At 46.4% G+C, this 15,959-nt stretch overlaps 1 protein-coding gene across 12 annotated transcripts in view; it reads right to left on the bottom strand.

Annotated features, from left to right (window-relative positions):
* Window positions 1-15,959, bottom strand: part of LOC116944158 (uncharacterized) — a 258,499-nt gene that overhangs the window by 208,990 nt on the left and 33,550 nt on the right. For 11 of the 12 annotated variants that reach the window (XM_032957638.2, XM_076068274.1, XM_076068273.1 and 8 more), the window contains exon 7: window positions 7,848-7,919. The exons of the other annotated variant lie outside the window; for it this stretch is intronic. In XM_032957638.2, the coding sequence (XP_032813529.2) occupies window positions 7,848-7,919 (72 nt within the window). The remainder of the gene's footprint in view (window positions 1-7,847; window positions 7,920-15,959) is intronic. 12 annotated transcript variants of the gene reach the window in all.

Genomic DNA, 15,959 nt, shown 5'->3' with positions numbered 1-15,959 from the left:
GGAAGTTTGATCAGCACGGAGAATGACTTTGAACAAACATCGCAATATAGGACCACAGAGCTTGGGTAATTGTCGCCGCTGGTTTTGGCCGCCCTCCCACTTGCTTGTGGTTTCCCCGCGAAAGCTGTGCACGTTACAAATTCCACGGCGTTTTGAGAAGACTAAAAACACATAATTAACATTGTTGACCTCTTCCTCCACCAATATCACACACTATCCTCTTTTCCAGTCACATACTTCGTCCAATATAAACAACACCTAATTTCTGAAATGCAGCAGTTAACACTCTCCCAGGCTCTATATTCTGATCGTATAGCGACTCCGAAGTCCGTGTCTGACATTAGACCTTCATTATTACTTCACCAGTTATTAATTGTAAACGATCACTACGGCAACAACCGTTCCATTATTGTCATCTGGTAGGGTATGGCGGCGCCTTTTTCGATCGTAACTTTTTTTTTATTAATTCCAGCGACAAACGAAGAGAGGGAGTTTCACCGCGCGCGTGGAGTGGAAGGGGTCATGCGGCAGTTTGACCTACCCTCACCTCAACCCCACCCCACCTCTCCCCCCGCCAGCCGCCCCCTATTGCTTAGAACTCGTCAGCAACCCAAAGAATCACTCCCCAGCATGAGTCTTTGTGGGTTAGTGGGCAGCCGCGTCGTCACATCCGCAGGGGCCCAGTCTAAGCCGACGAGATGTACACTTCCCGTGCTGCCGCTGCAAAATCCTCCGTGATTGCACGGGAGGCCGAGCGAACAATCCCAAGCAGGCAGCCGCTCCCTCGTCCATCTTGGCGAAGCGTTAAATTAACTTTACGCTTTTATTTATTTAAATTCGTCCATAATATTCTCATTAGTGTTCTATGGTTTGGAGAAAAGAAAATGATGACGCCGCTGCCCCGTTTTTTTCGTGGGGCTTCTTCTGCGCGGGGAGTTCGTGCCGCAGTGCGGCGTCGGAAGCCAAGGGGCGAGGTGACAGTTCCGTGTGCCGCTCGTCAAAAGAAGAAAACAAATGTTGACGCTCGGCGATGCGTGGCGTGCACGCCGTCGTGGCAATTGCTGACCCTCAAAATGGCCCTCTTCGCGTACATTTGTGCCGGCCCGCATGCTGGCGTGCATTCGTTCGTACGCTTGTCTATAAATCGTCTTATTACCTAACGGCAGATTTGGCCGAGATGCCATCGCGGCTCAGGACATGAGGTTCTTACCCACGGATAGATAGGTGGCATTACTCATTTGTTTTGCAATTTATTTGGGGAGTAATTTCCAATTTTTGTGGATTTTGGCGATGGCCCAAGTACACAGCGGTCCATATTTTGTGAAATATCTCACGGGGATCTAAATCAGCTATGCCACGTGCAGTGCAGTTTCATGGGTCGCATGGTTACTAGGTAACCCACTGAACTCTTGCATCTGGCGTGGTGGTAGTCAACATAACCAGCGTAGCTATCGGGCCACACCGAATAAATGCATTTTACTTTCCACTGGTGTGTAAAAGGCAGGCGTGTATGGTCATTAATGTGCCATTTTATTTACAGACTGTGTGGCGTTATCTTGGTGTGGTCTGGGACTGTTTTGTTGTTGCTGTTGTTTTGTGCCTTGCCCAAGCTTGATCATTCGGACTTAAATTTAAAAAAATGTTAGTGAGTTGCTTCCTCTTTCTATCTTTTGCATTATTCGCTGTTGTAACTTGCTGACCCACCCATATCGGACATCTGCAAAAAGAGCTTCATAGCTCATCGGATTCATCCTCCAGCAGTCTAAATAAAAGATTACGACTACCATTTGATTGTCGGCGGGCGAGAGGGGAGTTTTTTTTCTTGGGAATTAATTTCAATGCGTTTTTGCAAGGTTCCACCGCCGAGTTGCTCGCCGAGATCGCACGCACTGCTCACACAATTCGGTACTCTACTCACAAAGCAATTAGGGCTGTCATCGCTGCACAGTGTTGTGCTGCGACAATTTATGCCGCAATGACTCAATTATTTATCGGGTGTTTGTGAAATGCATTGCGAAGATTAGCCAGGAAACTGCCACGGATGGGGTCGATTCGGCTACTCTCCATTACTGAAGATCATAACCGCGTGACATTCCGTTGACGCTGTAATGGTTAGCAATCAGGACTTGCAAATCAGAGATCGGCGGTTTGATTCGATCCCCCGGCGTGGAATTTTAAACAATGGGGGCAAGTTTCTTAAATCGCCGTCCACCTCTCCCCATCTCTGTCTACCGTGCAGTATCCACGGGCACGACCACAGTTAGCTGGCCGGCAAGTCACGAACGGTGGGGCAAAGCCTGGGTACACCAGGGACGTGCGGTCAGGGGAGGGAGGGGAGGCAGAGCCTCGCCTGTCATACTCCAATGAAAATAGCTGTTACGAAAAGTAAAAAAAAATCATCAAACCAAATAAACATTCATATTTTTCCACTGATCTGTGTTATAAATGTCATTTCTGTACGATTCCAATCATTTTTATAGTCAAAATCGCCAAATTTGCGGAGCTCCGCTGCAAATACAGGAAGAGACGAGAGGTGAGGCAGTAACAAGCTCAGCCTCCCCTCTGATTGTGCAACCCCTCAGTAACTGGATGGAGCGCAGGCAGTAAGCGCGTGCCTGTTACTATCTCAGTATGTCACCAATGTAATGTTTGTAGACCCCTTCATTTCATGTCCTCGCCTTCCATACTCCAGGTAACTTATTTCACGTGTGTGTATAAAGATATTTAGGCTCGCTGGTCTCGTCATGAAACTGCAATGAAAAAGCACCAGGGGAGGCAGCTATCACATCTGCCTCACTGAGGCCACGCCCCCTACGTGAATCTGGCTCTGACACTAGCCAGTGCCTGCCCAGCCATTGACCTCACCGCGAGTCACTGGGGTATACCCCCCTTCACCTCTTCCAAAATGTCTAGCCAGCATGGAGGAGTAGGCCAAAAATTTCCCACTGGAGCTCCCTCTAATGAAGGTCCTTTCGACAGCAGCGCTGTGTGCAAGCAATTTCAGGGCTGTGCCTTTACCCCTCTGCTGTTCTCTCTATGCATCCCTTTAAACGTACGTAGTCAAAAACTTGCCCATTTAGCCAGAGAGACTTCTGCATTGGGGCAATTAGAAACTTTGTTAAGGCTGGTACGGTGCACAAGGGAATCCCAGGTCAGGGTACGACATAAATAAATAAGTAAAAACAAATGCACACACATATGTACTGACAAAAGATATAATCTCGTAAACTGTTGTGGCAATATATTCTTGGTTCTTTCGGTAAAGTCACGTAGAAGGGAAATAATAAAATAATAATAACAACAAGAGAATGTTATTGTTTAATTTTTATTATTTTATGATTTCCCTTCTACGTGACTTTACCGAAAGAACCAAGAATATGAATCCCTGCAGTCACGAAAGCTTTAAATCGAAATTTAAAATCTGTTGTGACAAGTTTTGTTAGCGAGCGCCTGTTTAGGTTGGCACATATGGTGGTGTCTGAGCACCACACGGGGCTGCCTTTGTCTCCCTTGTGCTGATGTTTACACATCAGGTACCTAGTTAAGGCAGACTCGACCTAGGTGAGGCGCAGGACGAATCAGATATCCTTCACCACTCATTTGAGCCATGGCCGGGAAACAAACCCCTTTTGCAGGGTTTCGTAGCTCAATTCGCGAACCACTTTGCCACCATTCCCCACAAACACACACACCTCTGTATATGAGTAAGCCCAGGCTGGGAATTGAACTCTGCTAAACAGTGCAGTGTGCCAATCAGTGTGCTTTCGAGTGTGCTAACCACTGCTGCTCAGTATGCATGCGCACGCACGTACACAAGTTTGCACATTCCCGTACGTACGTAGGTACAAATGTGCTTACATATATAAACCATAATGTTTGCTTATTTCTGGAACAATTCATCTATCTCCCCACAATGGACTTAACTGAATCTGCAAAAATACGCAGGCTTATGAATGCTGTCAGAGGACACTGCTTGCATGCTCCCATATGGGCAGCGTGTGGATTTAATAAGGGCCATGATAATGATAAGTGAACATGACTTGCAGTCCAACGTGAAAACGCAGTGTTTCTGTGCTCTGCGAAAGCATGGAATATCATAAGCGACGAAGCCCAAAAGCGGCCAACCGTCATTTATAAGAACAATGAAGAAGAGCCGTGCATATGCATGGCTTCCGCAACGCGTTCCAACGTGCATTTGTCCTCGGAAGTACTTCATGCGATGCCATCGGCTTTTTATTAATGCAACAACGACAGCAACAATTAAAAAAACTCAACACTTGCATAAATAACACTGCCTACTAAAATAAAATAAAATGTATATATAGTAGTAGACGACATTTTCGGAGTACACACGAGTAGGCCAGAGAGATAGAGTGCTGTGAAGGAGGTTCATTATTGCCTAAAAATGTTGCCTTTTTTCCTTTTTTAGGTCACAGCGTTATTAACAAATGTGATGAGGTTTTTTGTTTGTTAATTGTGCTTGTCCACCACTGCCAACGCAGCAGCAGCATCGAGAGGTATCATGACCCCCCTGCTACAGACGGACAGACGGACAGAGTGAACGCAAATACCGCTAACATCCTTCATCGAAAAGCATTCAAAAGCAATGCTTTTTGCTTCCAGGTACAGCCTCACCTGGCATAGGCAGCAGATAAAAATCCTCAACAGGGACTTTAACTTTCTCCGACAGCGTTTAATTTGTATCGGCCCTAAGCAGCCTTGGCGGTGAGGCTTTGCTTCGGGTCAGCACGTGGCCGTGATGAGTAATTTCGTTTATGGGCGCCCCGCAATTGGCTTTCCCTAATTATTGGCTGAAAATGCCTTGCCGTACTGCAAAGGAACAGAACGTTATTGTTGCCTCTGTGAGTGTGTGTGTGCACTCGTGTGTGTGTGTGTTTCTTGTGTGTGTGTTTCTTATGTATTCGCGTGAGAGTGGTAGCGTGATTAGGGCACCGCGCTCTGATTTCAACTAACCGAATTCAATTTCTGGCACGACTCATAACAAAAGTCTCATTCTGAAATATAGAATCTGAACTTGCTCTAGGCCTCCGTTAGGTCAACTCAGCCGAAAATAAGTAATGCATCTGCTTAGGGCTGGATTAAGGTTGATGGGGGCCTGGGACTGTAACAGAGCTTTGGGGACTTTAACTGTCTCTTAAACTTAATACGTTTATAGAGTTTTACCACCACGCATACTCGATGCCAAACACTTCATTGTTATTCCTCAGCTCCGATTAGTACGGTTGGCTGCGTACGGTGCAAAAGAAGTTCAACATACATATATGCTTATTTCAATTATTGTGTTTAAATGTGATTGACATAAAGGTAAATCAAAGCCTAATTACCAAAATACATATATAGGCTGCATTACAGTGCTAGAGTAGTACATTTCAAACCAAACTATTTTTATTTTACCAGGTAAGGCTCATTGAGCTATATAACTCTTTTTCAGAAGCGACCTGCCCACAAATGATAGTTCGACAAAGTGGCTTATCATGTGTAAATTCATAGCAGCCAAATACTCCAAACGCACATCGTTGATTCTAAACGTTGAGGGAAAAACTGGAGGACCTGGAGAAAAATCCACGTGACCACAGGGAGAGAGGCACACAAACTCCAAACATACAGCAGGCGTCAGGGTCGGGATCGAACCCACGTCTTCCTCCGTGCCAGGTGAAGGAGTTAACGCCTCGCCACTGCGGCATCCCAACCATTAGAAAGCCTTTGGTGGGGGGAGGAACGGAGGGGGGAGCGGGGAAAGAGGGGGGACCCCTCATAATATGAGATCCCAAGCTGCTCCCGCGAGGAAACCCCTGCGTTAATCTGGCTGTGCACCGGGTACAATGTGAGCAACACCACTGGGGAAACCACGACGACAGTGACGTGTGAAGCAGGCCCCAAAATCCCCTTGTGTGCTGTGCCAGCCTTAATAGGCGCTCACTAACAAGACACTTCCCTGGCAATCAGCAAGGGCGAATGAGGGGGAATGATTTGTCTCCGTGTGCAATCCAAATGCGTTTGCGCCGTGCGAGCGTGAGGCGGTAGCTATGGGCAGCGTATCTCATTGCACACATTTTCAATTGTAATGAATTTAAATGTGAATGCACCAGAACGAAGTGCGTTGTCAAAGGGTCGTGTGTGTGCCTCTGTGTGTGTGCTGTGACATTTTTACATGCCCAAAGCAAGGTGCCAATGCACATGTAGCTGTACACAGTATGCGTTTTGCAAATTTGACAGTAATCTATAGCCCTTTGTCAATACACTGCTGGATGAAGGTCCCCCCCCCCCCCAATGCTCGGTTTATTGTGGAGGTTGTTTGTCCATACTTCACCGTACTGGTCAATGCGGGTTGATAAGGGGGGGGGGGGGGTGGCAGAACACGTTAAAATATAGCTCGTAAGTTGTGTTAGCTATGGCTGGGAAGCGAATTCAGATTGCCTGGTTCCTATCACAGCGTTGAAACCACTGCACAAGCCCACTCCCCTCAGCATCTCAATAACTCTACATTAATCTACCCAGCACTCACCACCCGTGAATCCTCTTATTAAATGTCAACGTGCGCTAATCAAAATTTATGTAATTGAATAAGCACATAAATTAGCTTCATTAAAGTTTTATAAACTCATTATTGGATTCTTTTCTTTTCCTGTCTCCCCTGACGAGATGTGACAACCACCCGTGGTGCCTCGTGAATGGGTAATGGAATTTGCTTGGAAAAAAAATACAAAGCGCTGCTCACAGGCGTGTAACAACGTGTTGATTATATTAACAATAATAGGGTTTTCCCCTTTTTTCTGGCAACAAAACTGAAACCTTTTTTTACGAGGATTCTGCATTAACCACAATACTTCCAGTCAAAATGCAAACAAAAAACACACTATGATAATATATGCATTGTCCTTGAAACTGATTGGTCCACACCAGAGATAGCTTTCTTGTTTTTGGACCAATCAGTTTCAAGGACAATGCATATATTATCATAGTATGTTTTTTGTTTGCATTTTGACTGGAAGTATTGTGGTTAATGCAGACATGAATCCTCGTAAAAAAAGATTTCAGTTTTGTTGCCAGAAAAAAGGGAAAAAACCCTATTACTATATTTTGGTACTGGCAAAGGAGGTCCAATGGTGAACGTGTTGATTAATCGATTATTATCTTTTTTTGCATACTTCCTTAACTAGGAGAGCCTTACCGAGTCTCAAGACTTTTTTTGTCAGGAGAGTCCTGCCAAGTATTGACAGGAGGGGAATGGTGCTGCTCCAGTGTGTGATCCAACTTAAGTCATTTGCAGGTATTCTTCTTCAGAATTGGGATGTTTTGGCCAATGCCAGTCACTTTGTATGTTTGTGGGTTTTTGCTTGTTTTTTTGCTACGGGAGGAAAAACAGAGATCCCAGAGGAAACCCATGCAGAACAGGGGGAGAAGATACAAACTCCACATATAAATAGTGCCCCAGCCGGGAATCGAACCCAGGGACGTACTGCTGCGTGGCATGTCTTGTCCTTCCCCCGCACCTCCGATTGGCACGGTTGGCTATGTACGGTGTGAAAGAAGCTCAACATACACATATACAAGCTTTACCACTGATTTGGGCGGCATGATTGCCCAATGATTTGGGCGGCACGCTGGCACAATTATTCGGGCAGCAAGGTGGCGGAACTGAAAGGAAATTAAACTATGGTGAGCATGAACGAAGTGCGTGGCACAGGTGGTTCACGGCGCCTGCACCGTGCACACACACACACACAGAGCAAGGCTGTGTGATTGCGAGCGTAGAGGGGGCTGGTGGAGGGGTAGGGAGGTGAAAGATGGGGGTGGGGGGGGGGTGCTCGCGGGGAGATAAGTACCGAGCCATCAGCTGATCCCGCATCCTTCATGCCTGCTGGTGCCGCTCGGTTCTTGGGCTCTGATGGAGAACCCTAGCAGAGGAAATGACAAAGATCCAACCGTATAGCTTGCACAGACTGCTGGGGCGAGTGCTGTTGGTCAGTGCCGATTATGAGCAGAAAAAAACACACGAGTGATGGCGTGGCGAGAACCACATTTCCTTTGTCTCTTTACTGCACTCGATACTCGTTTAAGGTTGAGTCAACCTAGGGGAGACCCAGGACCGTTTGGATATCACTCTCATCTGATGCTAGCCATGGCCGGGAATCGAACCCAGTTTTAAAAGTTTGTAGCACGATGTGCTAACCACCGCTACACATGCACACACGCACACCTTTGTAACGTATATACACACACGCATGAACACGCACATATACAAGCACAAACACGTGCACATATTAGCTGTGTACAGGTACACAAAAAGCCATGCAAAGCCTTGTTCATTGCACAAATGCTGTTAGTGAGCACCGATTAAGGGAGAAAAAACCCCAACACATTCATCAACAGAACTGCCTTTATAATAGGCAACGTTCCGGGCAACAGCCCTTCCTCACGGCACATTTGCTCTGAAGAATGGCGATCGCCCTTCTGCTGCACACGCACTACCACCACCACCACTGCCGACGCAGGCGTATGGAATTTTTGTAGGGGTATCGGGGCCAGCCAACACACACACGCCCAGCTGTGCTTGTCTCCCGAAGTACTATAATTGAGCACAACACAAAAGGTATTCATTACAGGCCGAGTAAATCTAGGTGAGGCCCAGCCCAGTATCTAACAATTGCTCCTATCAATTATGTCTGCTAAATGCGGTTGATTAGTTTTTGCTGTATTCTTTCCAGCACAAACACCAAGTGCATTCTACGGCGGAATCGGGTACTGGCAGCGGAAGGAGGATCAGTGTTTTTTTTTCATTCGCTCATTCGTTCACTCGCTCCCTGGCTAGCTAGCTCATTCATTTATGAATGAAAGCCTTCAATGAGCATTTCTCAAATTCCGACCTTGCCACCCCTCCCATGACCCAGTGTTCCAGGTCTAACAATCATCATGCACATTAGCACAGTGCTGAGCGCCTCATTTGCATGTGAATTGAGTGGCTTTTGTAAACAAAAGGAACCTGGAGGGTTGTAGTCGTGGTGGTGAGGGCGGTGGGGGTGGGTACGGTCAGGGGGGAAGATGACATTACTGTGGTTGTGAGAAGCCACTGCCTGAAATGACCTTTTCATGCCGCGCCTCTATGGAGGACCGCAATCGTCCGACTGCAGCGCCACGACCAGTTGAGTTTAAAGATTTAAATAAGTGAACAGTAGAAAGACAACGTGCAGCAGAAGCAATTGGTCAGCGTGATTGATTGTCGATGCGCCCCAGGGGCATTTTGAAAACTTATTTTTCTTTAGAACTATATTCTTTCGGTAAAGTCACGTAGATAGAAAAATATATAAAAATAATAACAATATCACGACGTATCGATCCCAACACAAGCAATCATCATCAGGTGAAAAAAGAAGGGGAAAGCTGCTGAGGCACGCTGTTTATAAAGGTTTAGAGATGGGCGGGGTAGCGAATGTTAATGTAGGAGAGGGCACCAACACCGCGAGGAGGTCTACACCAATCAAAGAGCTGTTTACAAAGGTTTAGAGATGCTTGTAAATGTAAGCTCGGTGAGAGCTAGGAAAGAGCCATCGCCACATGGACGTGGAAAAGGATGGCAAGCCGCCATTTACTAACACAGCTAACGGTGGCTGTGTTTAGTTCTCACGTTTACGGTGTAAGCAGAATGATGGGCAATCAAAGATGGATTGGTGAATCGGTGGACGATTTCTATCGCTAACCAATTGTTTATAAAAAGTAATGGATGAATTAGGCTTTAAAGTTTCCACAGCCTTAAAATCTATATTTCACTTTATTTAGGTGTGACTGCATGCGTGACTGCATCACCAGTTGTTGCTAAAGTCACCCTCCCTCCATCCGGCCTGTAGACTGCTGCTGGTGTTATCCTCCTGCTGCTGCTGCTGCACAATTGCTGCTGCATGGGCCGCCTGTCCTACTGCTTGGCGGTTGGCACAGAGTCACAATCTGTGAGCGTCGCAGCAGCACTGGCTGGTAACATTCACCATCGTGTTACTCGCCACTCCCAACCCGCTGTTTGCCCGCGTGCTCTGCTGGAGACCGACCCGAAGGCGGGTGTCAGAAGCAGCAACTGGCGACGAGGTCAAGCGTGCAGTCGCACTCGCGTAGAGTGTAAACATGAGAAATGTAGTGACTACGTGCGATATGATTTCCAGACAATTCTGTTAGGAATCATCCCATTTCTTTTTTTTTTACATTTTTTTCCTGCTCCTGAAGTCTGCCCTGAAAATCCCCAGGCCTCCCTTCTCCCGCTCTAAACACCCTCCCACCGTCGCACGGCTTTACAAGAATGTGCACGGTCTTAGGCGGCCGGGTGGCTCAGAAGTCAAAGCACTTCTTCTTTTGTATGGCTTTTGTTGATGCAGAACAACAACTGCAATCTGACATTCAGGTGGTCAAGCTAGCAAACCGCGTCAGGAGCAGCGGAGTGCATCGCTGTGATGTCTCTGTATTTATGGATTTGGCATTGCAGCGTCGAAGCACTGAGATGGTAGTCCTGGACTCTTGGGTTAAAATCCAGGTAGCCACTTGTGATTAAATAAGATTCTCACACGTAGAGTCGATGGTCTCAATGACTTCACCGAAATGACATTTGTTCCTGCGTTTAATTTTACTGAATTAAAGCTGTAGGAATATAAAAGAAGAATGGTTAGAATAGAAAGCGATGAACATCCCTCTCCGTAGTAGATGCGGGTGAAAAGTTCTGCCGTCTATGCCAATTGAAGGGACCTCGGAGGTAGCTCTGCAGTGTTCGCTTCCATGGGCCCGCTCTCGAGCACGAAGGAGCTGCACCGCTCTGCGAGAGATTTGAATGGACTCTTGGTCTCGTTAGACGACCCTGATATACAATGGGGCAAAAAATTGGGGAAAATCACAATTTTTAAGAATGTGCAGAAGCTTCACAAAATACCCACAAATATTTCTACAAGACAGCAAAGCGAGCTCTATCGAATATAACCCGACCAACCGGCCAGGCTGGGTAGACTGCATGATTCCACAGTTGGGTGTGGTTTGTTGTCGTTATTTAATCGCAATCATTCACATGCACGATCGACATTAAGTTCCCGCTGGCCACACAGTAACCTGCCAAATGTCATGGAATTTACAATGAAATGTGCGTGCAATATTTCGTCTTATCAAAGACTTGTTCCACCTTATGGCGACAGTGGTGCGTGTGGTGCAAAGGAGGGTTATTTTCTACTTTGATCCGAGTACTCGAATTGGCGCAGCAGCACAATTGGGGTTGTGGATGTAACGCCGCACTCCGTCTCTGGCCAGTATTCATGAGGTTTCACCGAGTCACTGAATGCGGCATCGTTTTAGCATCGGCATTGCCGAGGCTGTGTTTTGTCACCCCGTCTTGTTGCGGTGCCATCGTGAAGTTTTAACAGAATCGCTGTTTGCCTTTTGGCGACCACTGGTCTAACACCGTTTTGAGACTAGGCTCAAAAGAAAGCTGTCTCTGGTGTGGACCAATCAGTTTCAAAGACAATGCATATATTATCATAGTGTGTTTTTTGTTTGCATTTTGAGCACAAGTATTGTGGTTAATGCAGACATGATTCCTTGTAAAAGGTTTCAGTTTGGTGTTTTAACATCTTAACACCTGTTTTGTTGCAAGAAAAACAGGGAAAACCTATTCTCAGAATCTTCAATGTACAATAATTTGCGAGTGCCGTGGTCAAAAGAAATCATTTCAAAGAACGGTCCTTTAAAAATGATTGCCCTGATATCAGCCACAATATTGGTTTAGCCCCAACGTCAGTGCGGGCCGTGAAAATCGCATATAGTTGGTCTGTTTCTCTCTGCATCTCTCTCTCCATGGTGTCCGATCCAAGCAATTTATTGGGCCAAAACCCTGCATAGCTTATGAGATGAGACGACAATGCGGGGCACCCTGGGGCTTACGGTACCCGAGTAAAGTGACACATCAGGATATTCTGATTGGCGAAACCGCAGTGGTCTAAAGCTCACACACCTGAGGCTATTGCGTCTTAAGAGGGGGGCCCCCGCATGTTGCAATGAACTGAAAATGGATTCGTACAAAAGAAGCTGATGATACTCCGTACGTAGGCAGAAGTCCTCACAATCCGCGACAAGGGGATACATTGCACGCATACCCGCGGAAATTGAATGCTTTAGATCAAAAAGTCTTACTCCATCGGCATCGCGAGCGGACTTTGCTATTCGCTCGTGCACACTTCACGATGGAGAAGGTAGCATTCTCTCTCTTTCTCTCTGCAGTATTACACGATGTAACACGATTTTTGTTCCTGGGTCGTAAATGTTATTTCCTAATTGCTTATATGCCTCAAAAGTATAGAAAATGGCTATTATTATACCCCACAAACATTGCTTTTGTGACCAGGACTTTATGTGAAGGAATGACACAAATGCACACCACGTTTTCTCATTGAAAATAGGTACATTTCAAAATATCACTGTCCTGGTCACAAAAGCAAAGTTTGTGGGGAATAATAGCCATTTTTTAGTACTTTTGAGGCATACGCAATCGGAAAAAAACACTTACTACCCAGGAACAATTTTTTTTGTTACACAGTTTTATTGTCGCCGACTCATGCTGGCAAAAGGAATCAATTTAAGCGGCATGGGGCGGCGGTGGTGGTTGTTGGGGGGGGGTCGCTAGCTAGCAGGTCTTTCGTGGATTCCTAATTGGAGGGGGAGGAAGGTGGGGGGCTCTTCGGTCTCCTGCTCCGCCGCGACTCACGTGCCGGCGTCGTGCCCCCAACCTCCCTGAATGAGCCCCCCGAGCGCGAGTTCTGTCGTTGGACGCCCGCTCGCATCGCCCCGTGCGTTCGCACACACGTGCTTAGTGCGATGGTGTTTCTAAATCTGGGGCACGATACAAAATGCCGTGCCTGTCCATGTCCGTGCTGAGTCTTGGCTCATTCCTCTATTCACCTGCCTGCCTGCCTGTGTGTGTGTCTCTGTCTCTTTGTATTTGCTTAGCTTTCTGTCACTTGCTATCTCAGGCTCCTCTACACGCGTGTCCGTGTCTGTGCCAGCCTTTATCCAGCACTGCGACTCCACTCGTTGTCTTCCGCTGTCTTGTCGACTATATACCCCCCCCCACCACCTCTCTCCCTCTCGTTATCTTTCCTTTTGTTGTCCATCCCTCACTGTCCCGGTGTCTCCCTCGCTGAGTCAGGCCCCTTCGCAGTTGATCGGTCTCACAAATGCTCCGTTCAAAAGGGGGGGGGGGGGGGGGGTGGGTAGCTAAGCCACATTGTCGCAACAACACAAGGGGATCTAAGTGAGAAAAATCTGAGATAAGTGTTTCAAAACCTCCACCGTGGGATCGCGATTAAGTTTTTTTTGTTATTTTCCACTAATCTGATACCAGAGACACAGAAACAACGTTTGCATTTGAAGAGAGTGACGAATGGGGAGGCGGAGCGTAGGAGGAGAAAGAAGTGGTGGAGTTTGAGAACCCCCCCACCCTGAAATGGAGGAAGAAGAGGAGGTTTCAGATGTAATGGCTGTAGAGTCTACATGCGGTGTGAGTGGACTAGTGACAGGGGAGTCAGCCTACAGTGCGAATGCACTAGTGGCCACAGGAGGTAATGACAGGGGTGTCAGCTGTGAGTGCGGGGGGGCTCGTGGCTACGGAATTGATCGAGAAGGGAGCGCGGTCAGGTGACAGTGAAGTCTGCCAGTAGGGCGAGCGTTCAGAGTCAGCGAGAATGATCGAGAAGGGGGCGTGGCCTCTGTTCCTATATAAAGGAGATGCGTGGGAGACTCGGGGCTGTTGCAGTGGGGTCTCCGCCTGTGTCAAGTGAACGTGTCTTCAATAAAGTGCCATCTCAAGAGAAGCATGTCAAGTCGTCTTTACAGAGATGGGAGCTCATATTTTTGGGTCTTTCGGTAAAGTCAAGTAGATAGGTTAAAAGAAAATAACAAAAACATAAAAAACTACGAGGTTTTGATCACATAACGTCCACATAACGTCCTTCCAATGATTGCTCAGTTTATACCCATCTTCTCGATTGAAATTGTGAGAAATCACCTTCCGATGTTAGTTGTTATTTTCGGCTCTCTGATTTTACATGAACAGGTTAAATTTCCCACACCATCACAGCCACCTCGCTTGCCGAGCTCGACGTTGCTGCTCTGCAATCTTACATTAACATGCTCATTTCTCACATTAACATAGCCACCTCCGCACACTCGTTGTGGAGGTCGCCCTCCGATCTTACATTAACATTATGCTAATTTCTCACATTAACATCACGAGCCCCGCCCACTTCGTTTATGACTCTTGGGCTACACTCCTTTAAAATCTTTAAAAACAGTCTGCCTCACCAGCTTTCCCCTCTCTTTTTTCCTCCTGATGATGATCGCTTGTGTTGTGATTGAAACGTCGTATTTTTTTGTTATTTTTTGGTTATTTTCTTTGAACCTATCTACGTGACTTTACCCAAAGACCCAAAGAATATTAATTCCTGCAGTCACGAAAGCTTTAAGTCAAGAGATGGGAGCGCGGAACGGGCGCAGACGCACTGTGGAAGCTGGTGGTGTCCGACTAGCGCAAGTTTCCTTCACTAATTTTCAGAGGGGAGTAATACATCGTCAGTGCGAGCACCACCGCACATTTGAAACCATTGGAGATTGACAGCATTATGGATGGGCGGGTGGGGTTTTTTCATATTTGTTGTGGATTATTGGGGGGGGGGGGGGGCACACGCCAGGGGCTGCACTAAAGGCCACCAGTGGCACACGGGCCTTGCGAATGATGAACAATGGACTAGCGAGTGGATCTCGGTGGTTATTGGTCACATCACAGATGGGTTCTGTGAAGTTCACCCCCAGCCCCGCCATGTCAGGGATAAGTTATGCTGCACTATAATTATACCGAATAAACACAAACGTTGCTGGCTACTTACTCAGTGTATCCATAGTTCAATATTAATGTACATATTTTATTGAGGGACAGTGTGTTGTCTTGGTTTCATCTGGGACTGTTTTTGTTGTTGTTTTGCTGCCATGCCCAAACTTGCATTTAGTGTTGAAAAATCGGCAGGAATTTGTGAATTTATGCAATTCGTACTTACAGCATACCTGTTAACCCATATGAATTTCCCGTATTCTTGTACAGGCAAATTTAGTTTTCAGGTCCGTTTCAATACGGGCAAAAGATGTCTATTTGTTTGTGTTTCTCCCTTGTGATGGGACTTTGTAGGATGAACGTTGAGATATATAAGGGGCACGGGGTGACCAAAAACGTCTGGATTGGTCTGTAATAAGGTAGGGTACTGATAAGGGGTTGACAGGTATGTTACATCTTGACTTAAAGATTTCGTGCCTGCAGTAATTCATATTCTTGGGTCTTTCGGTAAAGTCACGTAGATTGGTTCAAAGGAAATGTTTTTTGTTATTTTCATTGAACCTATCTACCGAAAGACCCAAGAATAGGTACAGTGAGGGAAAAAAGTATTTGATCCCCTGCTGATTTTGTACGTTTGCCCACTGACAAAGAAATGATCAGTCTATAATTTTAATGGTAAGTTTATGTGAACAGTGAGAGACAGAATAACAACAAAAAAAACAGAAAAACGCATGTCAAAAATGTTATAAATTGATTTGCATTTTAATGAGGGAAATAAGTATTTGACCCCCTCTCAATCAGAAAGATTTCTGGCTCCCAGGTGTCTTTTATACAGGTAACGAGCTGAGATTAGGAGCAAAATCTGTGGAGGGAGCTGAAGGTTCGAGTTGCCAAACGTCAGCCTCGAAACCTTAATGACTTGGAGAAGATCTGCAAAGAGGAGTGGGACAACATCCCTCCTGAGATGTATGCAAACCTGGTGGCCAACTACAAGAAACGTCTGACCTCTGTGATTGCCAACAAGGGTTTTGCCACCAAGTACTAAGTCATGTTTCGCAGAGGGGTCAAATACTTATTTCCCTCATTAAAATGCAAA

The sequence above is a fragment of the Petromyzon marinus genome, chromosome 20 (genome assembly GCF_048934315.1).
Source record: "Petromyzon marinus isolate PM22_M1 ecotype Great Lakes invasive population chromosome 20, UKy_Petmar_22M1.pri1.0, whole genome shotgun sequence".
NCBI lineage: Eukaryota > Metazoa > Chordata > Hyperoartia > Petromyzontiformes > Petromyzontidae > Petromyzon > Petromyzon marinus.
The sequence above is the reverse complement of the archived record's forward strand: the minus strand, read 5'-3'. Positions and strand labels throughout refer to the sequence as shown.